Source organism: Cydia strobilella, chromosome 8 (assembly GCF_947568885.1).
Source record: "Cydia strobilella chromosome 8, ilCydStro3.1, whole genome shotgun sequence".
Classification (NCBI taxonomy): Eukaryota; Metazoa; Arthropoda; class Insecta; order Lepidoptera; family Tortricidae; genus Cydia; species Cydia strobilella.
Genome location: NC_086048.1, coordinates 17,064,034 through 17,088,256, shown reverse-complemented (window position 1 = coordinate 17,088,256; position 24,223 = coordinate 17,064,034). Strand labels below are relative to the sequence as shown.

The window sequence follows — 24,223 nt, the reverse complement described above, 5'->3', positions numbered from 1 at the left end:
GCCCCACCTCTAGTGTGGAAATGTTCATTACCTGTCAGCGAATTTACCTATTCGACAACACACGATTTCTTCCGTTCAACTGAAGTTCAACACGAGACGTCACTTAACGCATGTCGAATACCGCTCCAGTAGTCAAATGAAAACATGTAATTTACTTATGATAATTAGTATTTTCTGAAATACCTACAGAATTTACGAGACAATAGCTATCCAGGTTTGCTAAATTTTTACGATTGAAAGTAATGTAAATACATACATACAGTCACGCCTATATCCCGGAGGGGTAGGCAGAGACCACGGATTTCCACTTGCTACGATCCCGACATACCTCTTTCGCTTCCTTTACTTTCATAACATTCTTCTTACACGCTCGCCGGTTTAGGGTGCTCTAGACCTGGCCTTTCTTCACGATTTTCCCGATTTGATCAGAGAAAGTCCGCCGTGGTCTACCCCTTCCAACTCCCGCTTCTACTTCTTCCTTATACACTCTGTTTGCTAGCCTTCTTTCACTCATTCTTTCCACGTGTCGAAACCATCTCAACATACCTTTCTCAATTTTTGTCAATACATCTTCGTTCAGTCCACATTTTTCCCAATTCTATCTTGCAATCTCACACCACACACAAGCTTTGAGAAGTCTCAACGCTCTCATTTCCACTGCATTCACTTCACTTGGCTGTGATGCCTCATCTGCCATACCCAACTTTCGATACCATACATAAGTGTAGGCACCAGCACCCCTCTATGCACAGCCAACCGTGCATTTTGCGACAACTTCTGGCTGCTCATAAGAAGTGATGTAAATAAGTAAATATATAGTTAGTTAACCTGTCCTACATTCGTCAATTCACAAAAGCTCGTGACGGCAACAAATCAACAATGAAAACATTCCCTGAAGCGTGCAAGCCTTCCAATCCAGTGTCGTTTCAGTTCGTTTCAGCCGCAGTTGCTCGCGAATGCCCGGCTACAACCGACCTCCATGTAATTACCTATCAACGTATATACTAAGTACTACGATTATTATATTGTAGTCATGTTTAGTGAAACTCACTAATGTTTGCTTTGCATTCGCAGCGGTTGCGTAGGTAGGTGCAGTGGCGATGTGTTGTAGGGTTATGTTAATATGCATGTAACTTCCTGGTACTTATGGTGTTAGGTGTCATGATTAGGTACGTTAATGAGGCATTTATCTATGAAATAGAGGATATCAGCTGTGTATACTTATCCTACAGGATAAAATGCTTAGCAATGAAGTGCCGCATCAACCCTGTTTGCCTATTTCCATGGAAAATCTGAAACTTTTTAATGCGGTATTATTGTGCAGAGGTTCCAAAGAACCAAAGGCCTCAACTTAATGGAAATGTAAACGTAAGCTTTTTGATTTATTGCATTTGATTTGACCCGGGCAATTAGTAACAATATTAAGACTAGGTAATCCATTTTTTTTTAAATATTATTTTGATTTGTTTCACGTTTTCGGATGTAAATCTTTTGCATATTTTTGTGAAATAATCCGATTTAGCTACGTAGTTTTTTGTTTGGAGACGGTCCCACTCAGCAACTATTTTGGTCTACCTTTCAAGATTCATCACCTTTTAAATATATTGGAGAAAAGATAAACAATCATTTTCGTTTTTTGTGCACTGGTAAATCTTAACTAATCTACTGACTTCTGATAGAATTTACATATTTCAATTTCAAAATATAAAATAAAAAAAACAAAATGTCGTTACATTTCTTATAAGGTCAATTAGATGAAAAAATAAAAAATAAAAATACGGAATATAAACAGATCCAGTTGCAAAATACGCGTCCACATCATATAATAGGTCTACATCATAAAATAGGTCAGTAAGTTCCCAAACAAATCGCAAGTGTTGCACAGCACCGAGTTTATTTAGCGTGGAAATTAATATATCGAAATATAAACAAATTTTGAGTCCACAGGAGGCTGAGCGCACCCACGTCAGGGTCAGCGCGGCGGCGAGCGCGGGAGCGTCGCCTCGCGCAGCTGACTCGCGTGGAGGGCGAGCGTTTGGCTCAGGAGCGGAAAGAGCGGGCAAGGAGAGAGAAGTTGGAGCAGCAGCGACAGGTGAGTTGCAAGTTTAGAGTGTTTAAGTTAGCTGAGTGCCCTACGATAGGGTCGGATGTGGCCGCAGGAGCGGCACCTGACGCAGCTGAATCGTTTGGAGGGTTACAGGTGAGTTGTGAGTATTTGCTTAGTTGACTATACTTTGTGCGCTAGTGCGTGGGTACCGTGGGTATCGTGGGGGGTCAGTGCCTGGCTCAGCTGACTCGTGTGGAAGGCGAGCGGTTGGCACAAGAGCGGAAAGAGCGCGTGAAGAGACAGGTGCGGGTTTCGAGTGCAAAGAAGCACAATATCTATAAAAAAAGTAAGAAGTAGTAAAATAGTACGTGCTGAGATGTACTTTACAGATTTTTGTAGGCATCTGTTGTTCTGGTTACTTCTGTGTTCTGTGCACAGATAGCTACTACGACTAGGGATAAGTTCGCCTTTGTACTGCCTATTTTGTGCCATACCTATTTGTGTTCTGTGTTTTGTACAATAAATAGTTTATCCATAAAAAAAAGTTCAGACTCGCTTTCATCTTTGCTTTGAGATTCGACAGACTATAGTAGATTGTTAACCAAGGGATAAAAGGCATCCATTTCTGTCGTGGTAGTTTAGCGCTCGAACGCACAGAGACTGAAATGGTGCCTTTTACCCGAGGGAAACACTACTTTTCATTTCGAATACGAGGAAAGTAAAATATAAATGCGCATTTTAAAAAAACACGGCTAAGTATAAACTTCAGTAGTATTTCTTGAGGGTACTTTCAATTAACAATTTAGGTATACATAACATTATTTATTGAATGGGGAGTTAATTATCATAAGGAAAATTGTGTAACAAATCTATTTAAAACCATAATTTTAGTTGCTCGTAATCGTAAAAAAAAGAAAAAAAAACGTACTTAAAAAGTACAGTGCTCTAAAGCAGAAACTCATCATTTTCTGCACACTTTTTAGAACAACAACGACCCACTTTCAGAGCATGAGAAATGAAAACTACTTTGAAGAGTCAGAAGATATTTAGTTCTTGCAAAATCAGAAATATAAATTAAGTACACTCAGTACAGTGGGGAATTCGTCCCCAATTAACTTAGTTAATATATTGGAAATTCGCATTCAGATTGAATGCAGACCGTACTTAGAGAACAACTTAAATTTTCATCTATTCAGTGACCAGCGGCATCGACGAAAGATTATGAGCAGTCATAGTAACCCGTAGTTTTAGGTACTAACTAACGATAAAGATTACGAAAATAATTAATATTATAATTATGTATGTTTTACTCCGGCAGGTCCGAGCAGAGCTGGCGTCGTACGAGCCATGGGGCCGAGCCGGCGGTGGCGCGCCTAACGCGCGGAGCCTACGCCGCACGGATCTGCGAGCCTGGGGCATTTATCCTGAAGACGAACTGAAGGTAAGTATAACCTTGTTAACAGCTAGACATGTCAGGGAGATTAGGCGAGTCATGCGAGCTGTTGGACCTGCGAGCTGGGCCGTGTTGCATAATAAACTACAACTAATATTACAAGCGGAACTCCTTTTCTAATTTCACTTATTAGAAAAGGAGTTCCGCTTGTAATATTAGTTGTAGTTTATTGTGCAACAAGGCCCTGGTCGCGAAGACAAACTCAGGATACGAGTAAGCCTCCTTGGGCTTACTGTGGGACTTAGCCAATCTGTGTAAGAATGTCCTATAATATTTATTTATTTTATTTTTATTTTTAAGTGTTAGAAAGAGTTTGTGTCACACGGAGTCGTACCTGCCAGCCGTGGGAAAAATCGAACTGAGGCCGATTCTTACCAACATCTCATGTCGGGTTACGTGCTCTAACCTAATGTGGGTATAATATATTATTTTCTCCCCCCCCCCCCTTGCTTAATAATTTTTTTTTTTTCAGATACACTTTTTCTTTGTATCGGTAGATACAAACCGGTTATTTACCAAACTTTTTTTACAAATTGGCATAACAGATTGAACTTAACATAAATTAGTTTTTTTTTAGAGGATTGTTCGTTTTTAGGGTTCCGTACCCAAAGGGTAAAAACGCGACCCTATTACTAAGACTCCGCTGTCCGTCTGTCCGTCTGTCTGTCTGTCACCAGGCTGTATCTCATGAACCGTGATAGCTAGACAGTTGAAATTTTCACAGATGATGTATTTCTGTTGCCGCTATAACAACAAATACTAAAAAGTACGGAACCCTTGGTGCGCGAGTCCGACTCGCACTTGGCCGGTTTTTTTATACAAGGATTAAGTAAACTTTACACTAAAAAAGATGTCAGAACAAAAAACGGCAATACTAATTATTACACATTTAGCTAACATTATAAAATATTCGTTCTAACAACAACATAATTATTAGCCAAATTGCTGAATGATTTTTCCACAGTGACAAACTATAAAATCTGCGATTGCGATCATCTTTCCGGCAGTAATGATCAAACGAATAAGATTGATAAGTTCTATGAATAAACGTGAAAATAAGCTCGTTATAGCAATTTGAAAAAGGTACGTTTTAAAATAATAAACATTTCATAGTTACTCGTAGCGTAGGTAATATCACTTCAACCCTTAAGTAGGTCATTCGTGATGTGAACTTTTATAAAGAATCGCACGTAGATATATCAGGTAAATATGGCTTTCTATAGTCAAGTTGCTTTTACACTACGAAGAAGCAGTTTAACAAAATTGGATTTCGTATGAAATGTATTGGGTACAGGTATGTAGCCTCCGTGACCTTTAACAACTTTCCACGAAGGTTCATCACATTTCTTGATTGACACATCGGGTGGGGGCCGATTTGGGTCATTTATACCTTTGTTATTTTCCAATGCCGACGTAGGCCTGACGATGATGCCTAAATGATAGGCTTCAAACCATAACAAAAATACATAAATCACATTTACAATCGAGTCTTTCGCGAATAAATAAATTCGCGATAGACCCGATTGTAAATGTGATTTAATATGTGTTCAAAACGCGAAAGTTTTAAATGTTACATAACAAAATAACCCTTAATGATAATAATCACTATACCTATTAGATGACATCTTAAAATACTTACCTATATAAAAAAGTTCGCTCAACAAAACCTTGTCACAATATAATGCCAAGATTTTTTATTTAGAAAATAGACAATAAAGAGTAAAGAGTGTTGTATTATATTGTATTGTACTTATATAGACAAAACATATTTAAATGTTGTCCTAAAGCAAACTCGAGTAACGTAGGTGCGGTGCACTGACATAATTTCACTTGTTTTCGAATCCTGAACCGAGATTTTTAGCCACAGCCGGGCGCTACCTCGAGGCTATAGTCGCCCTGAGCACCATTAGTACCGATTAGATAATAATACCTAATATTATTTAAGTTCTGACTTTTTTTTTATCTATTTAATAAAGGGGTTTTATCATATTTGATGATGGCACCCCCATTGTTACAAATCAAAATCACAAATTTACCTTCACTTAATTCCTAAATTAACTAATTTATATAAATCTTTAGCTGTTTTAGACACAGGGTGTGGTAAAATATCATTACACCCTGTGTCTAAAACAGCTAAAGGAAAGGAGTGGCGTTAGTGAGATGACGTCCAAGCCTCGTATAGGTATGCAGTATGTTTACATATCGTTTTCCAGTATCAGTAAAGGCATCAGCTCATTCGATAGGTTAATAAGTATAGTGAGCTTGACGACATGGGAATTCCTTCTGTTATCACATTTATCTAGATCCCGAAGTAATAGAAAAAATGACCTCCGCTGATGTTGTTGTTAATTTATTATAGTTATGTATAATTAAATTCGTATATTCCTAAGTGTCATGTTTGGTGTATACTGTAAGCGACATTATAATAATAATTAAATTAAATAAATAAATGATGACATAAGTACTCGTAGCACTCGACTTATTTTGAGCGATGAGCATCCCTAATATGCTGGTATCTGTTAGAATGGTACCTACTGCAATAATTGCAGTTCATTGTAACTTTTATCTGTCTCTGTTGGCTATTGTGAAATATACCGGGTGTATCCTGTAATATGAGCAAAAAATTTAACTGTTAAAAATAAAATGAATTTTTATTTTTAGCGTAAGTACTTAAAGTTTATTCTAAGACGCAATGTATTGCGAATTTTGTTTTGTTTAAAGCGTGACAAGCAAAGTCAATTACACTTATTACAGCGTACGATTGAAGACAATATTTAATTTTTAATCAAGTCTTCATTATTTAAAAAAAACGCTGAACAAATGTTGGTCAGTTAGAGGAGTATATCCTACAGCAGTTTAATATTTTGCTCGTGTTACAGGTCACACCCGGTATGGTCTTTAAGTTATGTTCGTGCATTACATTTTCCGTATTAACTAAGCCTGGACCACTCTTTGTCTTGGTAATAACATTAAAGTGCAAAAGGTATTACAGTTTTTAAAGACATTGAAGCTGAAGTAGAAATACAGCACATATATTACTGCCATTCGCGTCTTTAATCAGCTTCCAGATGAATTGAAAATGTTAGATGGCATAGAATTTATGCGTAGTTTAAAAAAATGGCTTATTAAGAATGAATTCTATTCACTAAAGGATTTCTTTGAATTATATTCTTTATGATACTGTGTCCCCTGTACAGATAGCTATGCTATGTACGTGTATAATAGTTAAGTGTTTCTTAGTTTTAATTTAGTTTTAAGTGTCCATTGTATACCCGAATTGGGTTACCGTTGAAACTCACATGTATCACACCACATAACACCTCTGTAACACGGTTGTACAATAAAGAAATATCTTATCTTATCTTATCTTACTTAATTTAAGTCGGCGTTGCGGCGGGAATGGATATTAATTAAAAAATGTCACTCTACTGCTTAAATAGAAACAACCAACTTTCAAATACCTCTACCTATGTTAAGATTATTTAAATGTTCTTACACCACTCTTTACTTTACTACCTACATTTAAAAACAGCTAATAAATTATCAACTTAAACAGCTACAGAAATAAAAAATAGCCGTAATTTAAAAAGTGATTGCTTTTAGAACACTTTATCCCAAATGAGAGTCATAAAATTGAATCATAATTGTCATTTATTGTCTTAATACATGGTTGAATATAATATCTTACAAACGTTTAATATTAGCGAGTAATTATTATGTAAGGAGTGTCCGTTGGCTATATATCTATATAAGGTAGGGGTCAATCATATTGCGCAGCGCAAATTAAGTGCATGGCGCAACTGATGAGTAAAAACCAGTCAACTGATTTCCCCAAAGGCCAGGCTCATCTATTTTTCGACCTATATGGAGATGACTTCATAACATTTAATGATAAGGATGAATTACCTACATATTCAGATTGATTGGTTTGTTTGCGAAATAAATTCCTGCAAAAGATTTAATGTTTCCTTGCTAAAAATGTTCTTGTAACGTAAAGTGTACTTAGGTACTTTGAGTTACCTACATGCAGTCATTAAAATTTTGCGGTTAGGTTTGTTATTTATTTATAGGCACCTGTCGCAAACTATATTTTTTATCATGTTTAATTTATCATTTGCCAAATTTTCATTTCACCGAACCCGTTTTTTTTTTCAAATTTCGTATTTCCGAAAAACCCGCAAATCTAACCTAACCTATCCTAATGGCTTCTAATTAAGCGATATCCTTTTTGATGGTTATAAAAAAACGTTCGTTTTCCCACTGGCCTTGCCTTTATGTCGGTCAACTTCGCAGGGTGTGGCATCATACGAAACATGCCGCCGCTGGTCGGGTCGGCGTCGGCGTCGGCGCACGCCGCTGCGGCTGCGCGAGGACCCACAGCACTGCTACACCGAGAGCCTGCGCCGTGCCGTCGACAACGACATCCGCTACCGACAGACGCCGGACCAGCAGCACACCTACAGGCAGATACTTGGTAAGCACTAATGTAACCCCCTACTCGATTTGGTGTAACTGATGTAGAGAACTGCAGGAACGGATGACATTAGGTACACTCATTACTTCCTGATTGTACCTGTAAATTGATAGCAGTCTTGCACTGTAAGTCAAATGAATATCAAATTAATTAATATCAGTTTTATAACGTTCAAATTTAGTTTCCGGTCTCAAAATGGAATGACTTTTATGTGTCCTTTACTTATTTATTTTTCCCTATATCTAGTTGTGTCATTCGCATAATATAAAAAAAGTATAATGTACTGTGGCACGATTACTTTTATAAACAAAATTCTCCAAAAATTATGGTTCTGGTTGGTGTCACGTAAAAAATATCAATGATTGTTTGAAAACAGTCTTTCGCAAGGATGACAGAGGGTGATTGAAAAAATCTAGTTAAAGTATCGAATAATTCATAAAAGAGATGTTAATAGATAGGACAATGTGCTTGAAAGTATTGTTGTGTATGTGCAATACGTCTAATAGGTACGCAATGAATCTTAGCATTTACAACATTTATTCTGCGATAATATTTTTTTGTAGAGATATAATGTTTGAGAAAATTTTGACAGCCAAATGTTGATGATTTATAGCTTCGCCTTGCAAGGACTCGCAACAAATGATGAAGAACTGAAAGTCTAGACTTTCAACGCTGATGGGCATCATTTAATTGCATTAAAGTGTGGCACTACGGATGTTTTAAAATGTTGTTCATTCATGGATGACCTAAGCTCGAGCCTTAAGGCCCGAGATGAGCTTAATTGACGGCTATAAAAATATGGCATAGAAATATGCACCTAATAGCATTAACCTTTAAAAATTCTTGTTTATTATTTTGAGATAAAACAAGATTAAAAGAATAAAGTATAGGGTATTCTGTGGGAGAATAATAATTATGTAACTATGTAGGCACTGAGCCTATTCTTGGTTTTAAGGGTTTTACTAAGACTCCTCTGTCCGTTTGTCTGTCTGTCACCAGGCTGTATCTTATGAACCGTGATAGCTAGACAGTTGAAATTATCACAGATTATATGTATTTCTGGTGCCACTATAACAACAAATACTAAAAAATACGAGTCCGACTCGTTCTATATACCTACCTACCGGTCTAGATGAATATTGAATCGGTAAACTTGTTGCTTCAAGTTCATTCAAAATCAAATTTAGTCATATACTATATTGATCATTTTCTTTTATTTTCAGACGATATGGTCGATACGCGCAAACGGGCTATCAAAGACGAAATGAAGAAAAACCTAGAATACGAGCGAAAAATGGTAAAAGGTTGAATATTTTTTTACCATAATAATTTACCAATATCGACTCAACTGATTTAATGTTTTCAGCAAACTATGGATGGTCCTTGGGGTAAACCGGGACCTGGCGGGACTATATGGAGAAACCCTAGAGACATAGGGTTAAACTTCTCGAAGTCTATGGCAAGTTCTGCAACTATATTCCTTTCTATTATGCAGTTTTTGTTAAAGACAATGAAATTATTCTTTTATAAAACGTTATAGGGTTGGACCGACAACGATCTTTTAAATAAGCTACAAAGTGATGAACACAAACGCTATAAGAGATCTTCACTGACTTTGCCTAACGTAAAGAGAGATGATGATACTAAAGATAAGGAGAGAAACACACCAGATAAGGAGAACAAGCCTCAAAGCGAATTAAAACTTCCTGATATTAAACACACTAATAGTCCGAAAAGTAAAAATAAAGAAGCACAGAAAGAGGACAGTACACAAACCAGCAACAGGCAAGTAACAAACCATCAAGTTGTAAAAAAAGACGAGGGTGTTTCAATAGCTACTAGTAAAAACAAACTAAAGAAGAAGACATTTGTAAAGAGGCTACCAAATGGGGAAAAAATTAATCGAACTCTACCTGAGGAAGAACATGTTGATAAAGTCGAAATAGAAAATGCAACAGATATAGGAGAAAAGAAGTTGACACCCGAAGAGACGATACTGCGTACGACAGGTGGTATAGAGTTGGTGCCTATCTTGGCGCGGCGGAGGCGGATCGGACCACGCACGCTGCACTCAAGTGACGTCACTAGACCCCCAGAGGACATGTGCCAGTGAGTGTTAAAAAGCGTAAAGCCAACTACGGAAACTGTTTTAAATTATGTGATCAAGCAGGCAGGCTAACTTAAAATATGTATAAATATTAAATATCCAAAAAAATTGGCGGGACACACGTAAAAGCTAAGCTAAGCTTAATTTGTTTTAGAAGTATATGCTGCTTTAAGTTGATTTGATAAAACTAATAACGGTCAAACGACAAAAAACGATTACCTTTTGTCAATACTTTTCAATAAATCTTTACATGCCTCTTATTCGTGCATCCCATTGTAGTTTCACAATAACTTATTCCATTCAGATGTCTTCTTACGTAATAAAACAGTTGGGCATTATTCCGAATAATCGGTGTGTCCAAGGTTCGTTAGAATAATAAATTTTTAATTTCAAGAGGTCATCTTATCTGACCCTTAGCATTATAAGTAGGCGGATAACTAACCGTGACATCTTGAGTAAATTTTTGCTAATATGAGTGGATATTCTTTAAGAGCCTATTTAGCCTAAGGCAATCCTAGCCGTAGAATATATGCTTACAAATGTCATATCAATGTATGTTGACATCCACAGGAGCATACAAATGAATGCCGAATTATTATGACAATTCTCGTTAGTATTTATATTAAGAAGGAGGTAACCGGTGCCAAATTATTGCTTAGACACAGATGTGTAAGTTATTAATTAGCGCTCCGGATTAACGAATACATTATAAATGGAAATTCGTTATTTTTATGTCAATGTTGCAAAGTTCTGCAGGCGGAGGGTACGTATACCCAATATGTTGTATCATGGAATTTTAGTTATGCGTTGTGCAATCCGGTAGAAAAATCTCGCGCCGCGGCGGGCAGGCAGATGGTTCATATTTCTTCCCAGCGGCCGATCTTTATCTCGCTTTCGGTGCAATCTGTTATAAAAACAACGTGAATCGGTAAAAGGTTAATTAGCATACAATATCGATTAACCGGTAACGGTTTAATTCGTGCGACGCTTGTGTAATCGAGTTAATAAAACAAGTGAATAACGATGTAGATTGTTGTATGTTAACAATAGTTGTACATAATAATAGGTGGCTTATCTATTTGTAGTAATGACAGATTAAGGTGATCGACATGACAGATATTTAGTGTGCCATCCATAATGTGCAGTGGCTGTATGTAGCTATCGATCGTGCGCCATGGATTGCGTCACGGCTTCGGCTTTCTATCCACGTCGTGATATATGACGCTAGAAAAGATTTACGGATTTCATTAGTACCTACTCTTAATAAAGCGTTTGCCACCGTCACTTTGATCTTTGACATTGTTTCGTTCGATAATAGTTTTTAATTTACTAGGCGTTATTATCGCATGTCTAAATCACTTTTAATTATCTTTTCAAATAAAATACGCTTCTTCACTTATATAATTGGTTTCTCCATATTTGTAGATGGCGAGAACTTCTGAACGAGGGTTATCTGAGAGAATTGAAACATCAAATGAAGGTCAAGTACCAGCGAAAAGAGGTAGTTTTATAGAGTGTCAATTGTCTGTTACTGTTTAAATAATGTACCTATTTACGAAAATAGTGATATTTTAAAAATTTATAAAATACTATATACCGACATGAATGTCTGACATAGACAATCAATTTGAATTAAGTATGAACAACTTTACACCTCAACACAGTGTCAAATAACACAAATGCCATGAGGTATCTAATGTAATTGTAACTGTGTCAAGGTATGACATTGGCACAAAAATCAAATTAACTGACTGAATCTACCTATAGGTACATATATTGTGCTCTACATGTTTTCTTAACCAGTGTGTAACCGCCATACAATAAATAAATAATGTGTTGCCAGGAAGCCCGTCAGAACTCGGCTGAGAGCGTGCGGCAGCATCAAGAGACCTGGGCCTCGCTGTGGGGCCGTCCCGGCCACGGTGCGCCGCAGCAACGCGGGCGTTACGCCCGCAACAACCTAGCGCGCCTACTGTATGTTGGGCCCCTTACCAATACTTTTACGTGAAAACAGTCGACTGATGACGCATCGCATTTCGCTGCGTACCTACAGCTTTCTCAGTTAGAGAATAAAACCTAAGACCAGCACGATCCGTGTGTGGACACTACGTCCGCATAACCTAGCATGCCTACTGCACCTATGTTGCATGCTTATGTGTTGTCCAATGGCTCCAGCCACTAAGTGAACCCTGGAAGGAGCACTTCTACGAGTGTTGATCAAATGGTCACGCGATGACACAGCTCGCAGCACTGCGATCTGAAGTGTAGAAAGCCGATGGCTCGAGGGATGATACATATTGATATTTATATACCTACTTGTATTTAGGCATGCATTGTAACAACACCAAAAAGATAATAATGTAGATATTTACCCCCTTATAAATACGACTTCTGTTGAATTGTCTCTTTCTAACAAACACAAATGGCAAAATGACGCGTAATAGTCTAGTCGACAAGTTCAAAATGGTGACAATAGCTTTAACAATTTTTTTATGTGGGAATAAACGCTTCGAAAACACTCCGAATCCAATTAGGTGTCAGACGTATTTTTACGAGAAGTACCTCTATTTTTCACTATTTTAAACCTGTTGACTAGACTAAAGGACAGGGGCAAATGATTATCAACTCCTTGTTAGATTTGACAAACGTTAATGAATAACGCCAATACTATTTATCACCAACAGAGCCCACAACATCACGTTAAAAACTGAGATGGTATGAATATGAACTAACGGTGATGACGAATATTATACAGACAGACAGTCTAGCACATCTTGAGTTACGTAATTGAAATGTAAATTTAACATTCGCGTATTTTAAGAATATTGCGTTGCTTGTCTCTTGTTTATCGCAGCAATATTACTAGTTTTAGTGTTCTTTTGAAAATTAAATTTCTCCTTAATTAATTTCTTGCAAAATCTATATGTGTAGTCTACATCCAAAAAAAGTGTCTTCTGATTCTAAATATATCTTTAATTTTTACGAAGTCTTATCAATAGAGAAAATTCATAGATTTTCTCGGTAACAGGCGACGCAAAAAATTGGGAAACCATGCCATACCTAGATGTATAGATATGTCTTGGATGTAGCGTGTAGTTTGATATTAGATTGTATCTAATTAATACATACTGTACAAGATATTGAAGTAGTTATTAATAATGTAACGTTAAAACGACACTCATTTAGGCAAGAACATGTAAAAGTCTCGATAATTAATTAATGTACGTGTTCTTGTGCTTATACAGAATCTTTCCCCTGATAACTACTAATATTTAAAGTTTAAACTATTATAAAATATTATCATCATCATAACTCTTAAGAGCCTGGCTCTTGTCGGTGGAGTAACCGCCACTCCGTTCTATAAGCTATATAATATTATATAAGCAGGAATATATAATATTATATAAGTTCTATAAAATATTATATAAGCAGGAATTCATAACAGGAATGTAACCAAGAGCTAAAAACGGGTCTCATGTGTACTATATTAGAATTAAATGAAGGCTACAAAAACCACTAAAGAGTTGTGTAAATAGCGTTTAGGGTTAACCAAGTTTATAATTAAGACATTCTCAAAATCACGAGCAATTGTTTTAATTAATGTAATTAAAGTGACATTTTGGTGCTTATAATAATTTATTATTTCGTAAACATCTCTGTCATTCTAAGGGACAAAAGACCGGATGTACCAAAATACTATCATGTGTATCGCTTTTAAGCGATAAGACCGCCTGTTGTTACCTCTATCCAATTATGTTTGTTTATGTTTCTGTGCGTTTATTGTAAACTATGTGAGGTGTGCAATAAAGAGTATTGTATTGTATACTAGTACAGTTGGATATGGTTACAGTGATAGACAGTTCTCGAGAAGTTTCGGAAGCAATAAAATATCGCGAGAAGCTTCTCGAGAAATTTCTATTGAAAGGAAATTTCCGAGAAAGTACTTTAAATATACAAAATTTTAGATTAATTGTTTTTTTATATGTGTTGATATTAGTAATTTATTCGAAATACATTTTAATTATTGCAAAACCTTTAAAGGCAAAATTTTCTTCGTTCTCGAGAAATGACGAAAGTTCTTCTCTTCTTCTTCGTTTCTTGAATGCCTTACGCATAATCACTTACAGTAATAAATTAATAAAATATTAAATTTTATATTGTTTTGAAATTTCCGTTCCGTCCAAGGGAAATTTCTCGAGAATCGTTGAGAATTTCCCGGGAAAGGAATTCTTGAGAACGAGAATATTCTCGCCGGCACATCACATCAGTTATGGTTGGATATTTTATTTACTTATGCAATTATCATGTTACTCAATTTTGCAAAACACGGCTAAATATATTATGATCAGCACAAAGAGTTTAAATCACTTTTCATACCTTAATAAATAGGGAAAATGGGGATGGAAGTTTGTAACATAATAATATTATGTTTGTTATTGGACGAAGTCACGTGCAGGCTAAAATAGTATAATTTTTATACAATCGTGATATAATAGAGAGCTTTCATTTGAGTACCGTGTTTATTTAGTGAGAGATTGAAAAGCTTGATTATATCACTATTGTATATAGTATTTTTTCTACTAGTCATATAAAATAATACTTTAAATAATTAATGAAAATTAGTAATACAATAATAAAGTACAAAAGATATCAACGCTCGACTATTGTTGCCCATTTAGTCTTTTTATGGGAGCGCGGCCGACGGCACGTGATTAGTTTTTTTTTTAAATATAGTTGATGATGAAATGATTATTATAGTTGAGTTGGGAGCCCATACATGAAAAGAACGCAATTATATTTTGGTATACGAAATCTTAATTCAACCATTACAGTTGACGAGTAGAAAAATAGTATTAGTCTGCTGCTTTAAGGTTCCTTTCCCTGAGAATGACACCCAGGAACTGTTAGGCTTACGCAAGCTAAGTATAAACAGTATATCAATTCAAATATAAATGACTGTTAGTATATCGAGATCCGAGAAGGTATGTAAATTTAAATACTTTGAATGAATCATTAGGTGTCGGTAGAGATTATTTCAGCTAAGAAGGGATAAGAAATGAATAAAAGTCATTTTAAATGGATTTTTGTGTAATCCGTGCATTATTCGTTCCGTTCTTTGGTAATTTTATTCATTCGTTTTTATAAGCAGTATTCAGCTCACGTAAAATATGGTTGGTATCTTTTTAAACATTTTTTTACGATGATAATAAGAATCTTATTAGTCTATTTTTTATTTAGGGCCGTCATTCTGCAGTGTTGTGTTTACATTTTTTTCAGTTTGTGTTTGAATTAAAGGCTTTTATATATATATATTTTTTTCGAAGCAATAACTTTGCCAAGTTTCATTTCACGGCTCTATTAAAATAACCCATTGTCCAGATACAATTTGGAAAAGTACGTTATGTTATGTCAAATTTTCTTCCTACAATGCAGAGCCGAAACTAAGTACGTTATGTCAATCTTTCTTCCTAATCATGGTTTTACAACTGCACAAAAATATAAATTCTGTAATTTAGCCTGTCTAATGTCAACCGTACTGGCATTCACTTTTATTGTGCAAAATTTGGATATGAATAATAAAGTTAATATCAGTGTCGGCACACTATTAATTTTATTGGGCTTTAAAAATGTTTCTTTTTTCTGATTATTGAATAAGATGTTAGGTCTCATCTATCTTTGCCGTCGGCGTATTTGATTAATTAATACGCATGGAAATAAAAGTTTAATTTGACAGAACCACAGGTATCGTTTAGCATAAATATGTATATGTGTCAGAAGCATCAAACGGACCGGAAATGCCGGCCAGCCTCGCTGGCCGGTGAGAATTAACTGCCAGTATCAGTGATACTCGAAACGAATGAGTTATAGTATGTAAGTGCCCCTGTACAGTCAGCAATACTTTTAGCTTAGCACCCGTATGCACTAATAGTTTTGTTGACTGTACCTACGTTAATAAGAATATGAAATAAGCAGGACAGCCCGAAATCGCTGCCTACATTCTGATTCATGATTGATTAATTGTCATACATAAATAATTAGGCTTTCATCAAAGATAGTTTTGTTAATATTTATTTACTAAAAATATACATTAATCCTAACTTTCAATTTCAATTTCAATATCGTTGTGTGAGTACCCAACTGCCTTCTTGAGCTAAATATGTGGTTTAATCAATTTGTTTGAGGAAAGTAAAATGCATGTTTAAAAAAAAACATGACTAAGTATAATTTTTTCATAATATTTCTTGACGGTACTTTCAATTAACAATTTAGGTAAAAGTTGGTAGAAGTATCGTTATTTATGGAACGGGGAGTTAAATATCAGAATGGAAATTGTATAACAAATCCATTAAAAACCCAAATGTTTATCTTTAAACAAATGAAAAAATCGTACTTGGAAAGGAAAATGCTCTAGTGCAGACACGTATCACTTTCTGCACACTTTTTAGAACAACAATGACCCTCTTTCAGAGCATGGTAAATGAAAACACCATAAATTACACTTTTAACACCGGTTTGTGGTAAACCCTGCGCTGCTATGTTACAATTACCGCACCGCGCATTTCAAGCACTTATAGAAGCATCTGCTTGCGCAAGAGTGCACAGGACTCATTATTTAAATTTAATATAACATAATTTACAATTAAAAAAATAACACAGTTTGATATATTCTAATCTGATCTTTTTAGGTATACAATAAGATCGATATTTAAACGATAGTGTGTTAAGTCGTTCATCTCAGGTGTTTCAACCATACTAATATAAGTAAATACGTCTTACCTCACTTTACAGTTATTAATCTCCGCCCACTAAGTATAAGTATTTACTGTTTAAAAATATTTTAGTAGATAATTAAACATACATATTCGATATAATCTTAACTAAACAAAATACTTAGGGTCGGTTGCACCAAACTGTTTGTCATCGTTAGAGTTCGCTATATTTTATTGTATGGAACCGCCATACAATAAAATATAGCGAACATAGTAAACCGCCGCGGTGCGCCGGTCGACGTTGATCAGTCTGTCAAGTGCGGATGGTTCAACTGGCACTTAAACTACAATATAATTAATAATTTAGAAAAATAATATACAAAGCAAAATAGGAAATAAAAATGACAAATTGACAAATTAATCTTGTACAAATTGATTTAACATAAGTGTGTTTTCAGTGTCATACTTTTTTTGGGGTTCCGTACCCAAAGGGTAAAAGCGGGACCCTATTACTAAGACTCCGCTGTCTGTCTGTCCGTCTGTCTGTCTGTCACCAGGCTGTATCTCATGAACCGTGATAGCTAGACAGTTGAAATTTTCACATCAGATGATGTATTTCTTTTGCCGCTATAACAACAAATACTAAAAAGTAAGGAACCCTCGGTGCGCGAGTCCGACTCGCACTTGGCCGGTTTTTTATTCTTAATTTTTATAGAGGCTTCCGTACACTCGTGATGTCGATGCCCTCATTAGGAGAGTTGTGTCGTACAGTGATAATCGTCAGGACCACTAGCAGCCAGATTAAATGTAAAATACTTTCCACTTCTAAAATTAGTAAAATTTTTATAATTTATATCATTATAAAGGAGGAGTGATCAGCTTTTTAGATCAAGTAAAAGAAAAAGTAGAGGTAAAAAAAGTCAGAGCTGGCGCAGGATAGGGAAAGCTGGAAGGTATTCCACCGACTAGAGCAGTGGTTCCTAACCTTTTTAGTACTGTGACCCCTTTGACTAACTAGGGAACTCGATTTTACCCCTCCTCCATAATCATTAATATTTTTTCTTATAGATAGGTACCCCCGTAAAATGCCAGTTTTACCTCCACGGGTAATTACCCCCAGGTTAGGAACCGCTGGACTAGAGAATAACTCTTAAGTTAATGATGATGATGAAAAGAGGAGTACTCTATTATATTTAAGTAGTTTGCCTACATACCTACGCATGGAAATAAGTTGCGTATGAAAGTACGCCTAATTAGTATAGGTAATTACAATTCTCACTTACCGGCATGCATTTACCGGCTTTTAATTTTAGTTAATCTGTTAAGGTTGTAATGTCAATTGCGTCTCACCATCTTACTAAGCAAAGACTGAGATAAACATTGAGAAAATACACATTGGAGTAAGAAATTGGATAGATGGAATACCACCCTAATCAGTGCGTGTTTTTTACGATATAGTATGAGTAATATCACAGAATAAATAATAGTACTAAGTAAAGAAGCTTCACTCTCTAACAAAACGCGTCAATTACGACAGATATGACCCCAAGGTGGCGCAAGCGCGAGCAGGCGTACGTTCCGTAGCGGTGCGCGGCAACTAAATACTATGGCTAGACACCAAAATTGGTGTGGGCCGCATGTACTTGTAGCGACGCGACGAAATCGCGGAGTTACCCACGCCTGGTAATACTAATCTCGAAAAATCATTGACATTCTAGAGAATAGAGCCAGTTTATATTTTTATTTTTTTATACCACGTCGGTGGCAAATTGGCAATCAAGCATACGGCCCGCCTGATGGTAAGCAGTTACCGTAGCCTATGGACGCCTGTAACACCGGAGATATTACACGCGCGTTGCCGACCCTGTCGACGTTGAGGAAACTTACTCAATACATATCGTATAGTATCACAAATGGCATGAGCCTAATGAGCAGTCGTATTCGAAAACAAAGAACTGTGAGAAAAAAGCTTATTATTGCACAAAAATCTAACATTTATTCACACGTTATTAAATTAACTAATTTAGGCATTTTAAATAAATGACTGAGAAATAATAAGCCCACACTTAAAATGTTTCTTAGATAGGATGTTGTAAGTTCGTCGCTGGCGTTCAATCGTGAGGAAAGCAGCTTGTACCTGCCTCGGGTAATTTAAATAATTGAAATTTATAAGCCGTCACTTGCCAGAAGCATCTTACCTAAACGTTAAAGTCTTGTTAGTTTTCTTGGCCTTAAGCTAATAGTTAGCTCAGCACATATGTAGTCTACGTACATGTGTAGGTACATTTTAAGCGCATCTTGTTTAAGTTATTATTCAAGTGAATAGTTCATTATTTTAAGTTAAATATTTGAAAAGTTCCTTACTCAAAATATCTGAAAATTTTCTCTGACTTGGTACGAAAAACGTTCTATCACATTTTATGCCAATCCTGCAGATATTTAGAAAACATGGTGCCCATTATAACCGACCAATAGAAGAGAGGTCATAGGGCCAACTAGCATTGCATTTTCATCTTCCAAATGTTTGTTATATGATAATATGCGAGTATATTTATTCAATAATCATGAATATAATAATAATAATCAGGAAAAGCAGAATTTTGATACATAACTATAATTTTTATATTTGTACATATATGAGAATCATTGGATCTTTGAAGCGACATGTCCAATTTATCATCCATAGTCTAGGGACAAAGAATCCATATGTCAATGGATGTCTCATTGCTCGAACGGATAGATAATAGTAAAGTAAACAGTAGTAGTGTAAGAGGGATTAATTAAAACCTGTCTTGTTTACTTTTCAGTTTACATAATCATTATCGTCAGAGGCTCGATTAACCAATTATGCGCATACCTACGCGTCGAGGTACAATGCAAACAGCGGTCAAGTGCACTTGGGCCTACTGAAGTATCAGTAATGACTATACCCCAGTCAACGGAAAACATATTTTGTGAGATTTCGGCATCATTTATTACAATAAATCACCGATATCTGTATTCATTTAGATCAGGGAATAATGTCGAGCTCTTGAGTTTCCTTGCGCTTTTGATGTTGTAAAAAACTATTCAAAACTAACCCATTCTTTTCAAAATAAAATTTATAAAAATTCCATAGTTTTATAGTCACGATTTTTCTATTACAGGCAAAGTATACACTGCTACTCCACTAGCTGAAGCACTAATCGAATTCACACAAATACAAAAAAACCGGCCAAGTGCGAGTCGGACTCGCACACGAAGGGTTCCGTACCATTATCTATAAAAACGGTCACCCATCCAAGTACTGACCCCGCCCGACGTTGCTTAATTTCGGTCAAAAATCACGTTTGTTGTATGGGAGCCCCACTTAAATCTCTATTTTATTCTGTTTTTAGTATTTGTTGTTATAGCGGCAACCTAAATACATCATCTGTGAAAATTTCAGCTGTCTAGCTATCACAGATCACGAGATACAGCCTGGTGACAGACGGACAGACGGACAGCGAAGTCTTAGTAATAGGGTCCCGTTTTTACCCTTTGGGTACGGAACCCTAAAAAGCAATTATACAAGACAAAAGCATATACCAGATAAAACCTTTAAGGCCTACTTGCACCATCCAGGGTTAGCCACTAACTCGGAGTTAACCGTTATCAGGGTTAATGGCGCAAGTGGCTCTATTGTATTAACATTTATAACCTAAAAGCTAAAACTCTCGAACGTCAAAAACCCCTGTTGCGGGCCCTGCAACACGAGCAAAAGTATAATGAACGGATTCTTAATTTTAATAGTATATTTTTAAGTGGTATTGGCATTTATTTTATATTTATAGGTCTGACAAGTTGTCAAGACAACTAAAAGGTCAAGTCATCTCCTTCGTAGACTGGGTCTATTAGTTCTTTAATTAAACTTCCGCGGCCAGCCTAGCGCGTGGGCACCCGCGGATGGAGAAATTCGTAGAGCAAACAAAGATGTGCGTATGTAAATTACGCGACGGAGAAAGCCACGTATTATGACGAAATGGCGACAAAGCCGTAAAAACTGTCATTTCTGCTAAGGTGCGGTTCTTAAATAATTTCTTAGACGAATAGTCATGACTATCGACATCCGTTGTCAGGTCTAAATACTCAAACAGAAAACAAAACCTATCTTCTTTTCACGTAAGTGGAGTCTCATTTCTAATAGTTGTGGTTTAAATCTACGTAGTTTTTTCAAAAATTGTGGACTATGGGTAGGTACATACAGGTACACAACAGACAAATAATATCCGTTTGATTAATTCGTGCTATCTTGGAATTCAAGGAAAGATAGTTTATTCTCATGTACCGTTAATATTGGTAATTTTCGATTCGTTACCTGTCTTTGTTGTGTCACTGCATGGAAAGGCGTAGGTATACGCAAACATTGCGTCTGACATTCAAATTTGCAACGGCTAATCATTTCTTTGTTGCAAAATTACTTTTTCTTTTATCAAGCTTCGAGATTAACAAAGTTTCATTGAATACTAGTTTACGCTGCGTGATGTCACGATTGTGGAAGTATTAGTAAGTTATCGTGTAGCTAGACATTTGATTAACTTTCTTTTATAATAATATTAGCGACCCGCCCCGGCTTCGCACGGGCAGTTCAACTAATTTACACCACCACCACCACCTTTACAAGTTTTACCTATACACATAAACCTTCCTCTTGAATCACTCTATATATTTAAAAAAACCGAATCTAAATCCGTTGCGTAGTTATAAGATCTAAGCATACATAGGGACAGACGGACAGGCAGCGGAACGCGACTTTGTTAGGGTCCGTACCCAAAGGGTAAAAACGGGACCCTATTAGTAAGACTCCGCTGTCCGTCTGTCCGTCCGTCTGTCCGTCTGTCTGTCTGTCACCAGGCTGTATCTCATGAACCGTGATAGCTAGACAGTTGAAATTTTCACAGATGATTTATTTCTGTTGCCGCTATAACAACAAATACTAAAAACAGAATAATATAAATATTTAAATGGGGCTCCCATACAACAAACATGATTTTTTGGCTGTTTTTTTTCGTAATGGTACGGAACCCTTCGTGCGCGAGTCCGACTCGCACTTGGCCGGTTTTTTTATACTATGTAGTGAAAATACCTAAAGGATTAAAGGTTAAAGGATTGCGCTAAGGTCGAAGAGTTCGAGAATGCAAAATGCTATCATGATTTTGTTACAATATATTCATAGATCGCTATCTAGTATTTTATTAGATATAGCAGGGGTTTCCTAGATGCGGCCTGCGGGCCGAATTAGGCCCGCATAATAGAAGCAAAGACCAAAAAATTAGGCCTGCGGAAGCTAGACCGTGGCTTTCACAAGGGACCCTTGAGATAGACGATAAAATATATAGGTAATTAATAACTTGCTCGTATGTATGTAATGTCTCGATGCTATGAAACTTTTTACACTTTTAAATAAATTACTTACAAGGAATACCATAAAAATAAAACCTGCGCATTGCAGTAAAAACCGGCTTCTGATATTTTAAAATATACTATTTATATATTGGCTTTCGAAAACGAAAAATCGCTCTGGCTTTTAGGAACTTTTTTTTTACCAGGTAATTACTTAAAATAATTTTTGTGGGATTTTATTGATGCGGGTAGAAATTGATTTTTGAAACAATGCAAAAATTATTATTATGAATTTACTATTTAATTTATAGTGCAAATATTTGTTGTATTACCTCATGCACCCCATTCCGATTTTTAGTCATAGAATTTTGGCATGTTCCGAATTTTCAGTCAGAAATCTCCGAACCCCGAATTTTAATACTATCATCCCAAATAATGAGAATCTGTTAGCCTAATGGGTAATGATTGTAATGATTTATTCTGTTACACATTAGTGTACAATTAATCCCATAAAGATTAGCAAGTAATGTCTGATCATTGTAATTTATTGGGATGGTGGGAAAATATTGGGGATTGGTTTTATAATTTATATATTTCCCGTTCTTAGACAATTTATTCGTGCCAAAAGGGCATTCGATAGTAATCAGCTACTGATTGTGAAAAAATGCAACTCAAAATTAATGATAGCATCTGATTAACGGTTCCGCCTGACCCTAGTTAACCTTCAAGTATACTCCGGAACTGTGTGCACTTAAGTCACGGTTAACATATTGCTCGAGTATACTAGTGTAACTACTTAGAATAACACAAACCAAAGTTTTTAATAAAATAATTTAATTATTCCCTACTTATATCACTCAGTATTTCATATGTAAACTGCACGTGATTAACTGTGCATTGATAATAAATAATAATAAATCTACGGCCGACTTCGGCCATGGCGACTACTGTTAACTCCGTTGCTGTCGCTGGTGTTCTCGCAAGTGGCTGATGTAGCCGATCTTGTTAGTAAAAGTTCGCGAACATTGCGGGCATGTGAGCACACCATTAACATAGTATGTATATATGTATGTAAACACTTTATTGTACATAAGACAGATTACAAACACAATAAAAGAACAAAAATATATACAATGTACAAAGGCGGACGTATCCCTATAAGGGATCTCTTCCAGACAACCTTGGCATCAAGCTCTAAGCGCCGCTGAGATTCAAAATCTATTATCTTGGCATTTTTTGCAGCCAGCCATTCCGTACGCACGGCTCCGGCTGCCTGCTGCTCCCATCGCGAGGGCTCTACTCCACACTTTTTAATTGATATGAAGTTTAAAAACCGGCCCAGTGCGAGTCGGACTCGTGCACCAAGGGTTCCGTACTTTTTAGTATTTGTTGTTATAGCGGCAACAGAAATACATCATCTGTGAAAGTTTCAACTGTCTAGCTATCACGGTTCATGAGATACAGCCTGGTGACAGACAGACAGACGGACAGACGGACAGCGGAGTCTTAGCAATAGGGTCCCGTTTTTCCCCTTTGGGTACGAAACCCTAAAAAACGATTTTAGTACATTTGTTTTTCAGATTAGAAATTTTATAATATTAAAAGTAGTGGTAACTTTTTTCCTCTAAAAGTAAATCTGGGTAACTATGGATGGAATTATAATCTCGTTTACATATTATTGTACCGCATTTTGGAAGAAAAAATTTAAATTACCACTACTTTTAAGGTTAGAAAAACTCTAATCTTATCAAAAAACGGGTGTATGTTATTATTACTTTTTTATTAAAATTTAGTATAATTAATTTAATATAGTAGAATTATAATATTGTCTTCGGTTACCGCGATAGTTACTCATGAAATAAAACTATGAAAACGGATTATATCGCGTATATTGAATTTAGAATACATCCCGACGTTTCGAACTCTTTACAGCGTTCGTGGTCAACGGGTGACTGAGGAAAAATTACAAAGTGCAAAAATACTCACATACTAAAATAATGAACAATCATAGACTACAAACTTTAAGGCTGGTTGTACATGCAAAATCGGTTCATAAGGCTAGTTATACACT

At 36.1% G+C, this 24,223-nt stretch overlaps 1 protein-coding gene across 1 annotated transcript; it reads left to right on the top strand.

Annotated features, from left to right (window-relative positions):
- Positions 1-850: 850 nt before the first annotated feature.
- On the top strand, positions 851-12,090 carry LOC134743393 (histone-lysine N-methyltransferase, H3 lysine-79 specific). Its single transcript, XM_063676784.1, has 9 exons — positions 851-1,085; positions 1,948-2,092; positions 3,366-3,488; positions 7,794-7,974; positions 9,198-9,271; positions 9,341-9,433; positions 9,515-10,083; positions 11,507-11,582; positions 11,925-12,090. The coding sequence occupies exons 1-9, from the start codon at positions 1,054-1,056 to the stop codon at positions 12,087-12,089; spliced, it is 1,458 nt and encodes a 485-aa protein (XP_063532854.1). The 5' UTR covers positions 851-1,053; the 3' UTR covers position 12,090.
- The last annotated feature ends 12,133 nt before the right edge of the window (positions 12,091-24,223 follow it).

Excerpts from the sequence above, each read along its gene's own strand:
- LOC134743393 (XM_063676784.1), top strand. The coding sequence starts at position 1,054 with ATGTTTGCTTTGCATTCGCAGCGGTTGCGTAG. Across the intron at positions 10,084-11,506 it reads CCCCCAGAGGACATGTGCCA|ATGGCGAGAACTTCTGAACG; the intron begins GTGAGTGTTAAA and ends CCATATTTGTAG. Across the intron at positions 11,583-11,924 it reads TCAAGTACCAGCGAAAAGAG|GAAGCCCGTCAGAACTCGGC; the intron begins GTAGTTTTATAG and ends ATGTGTTGCCAG.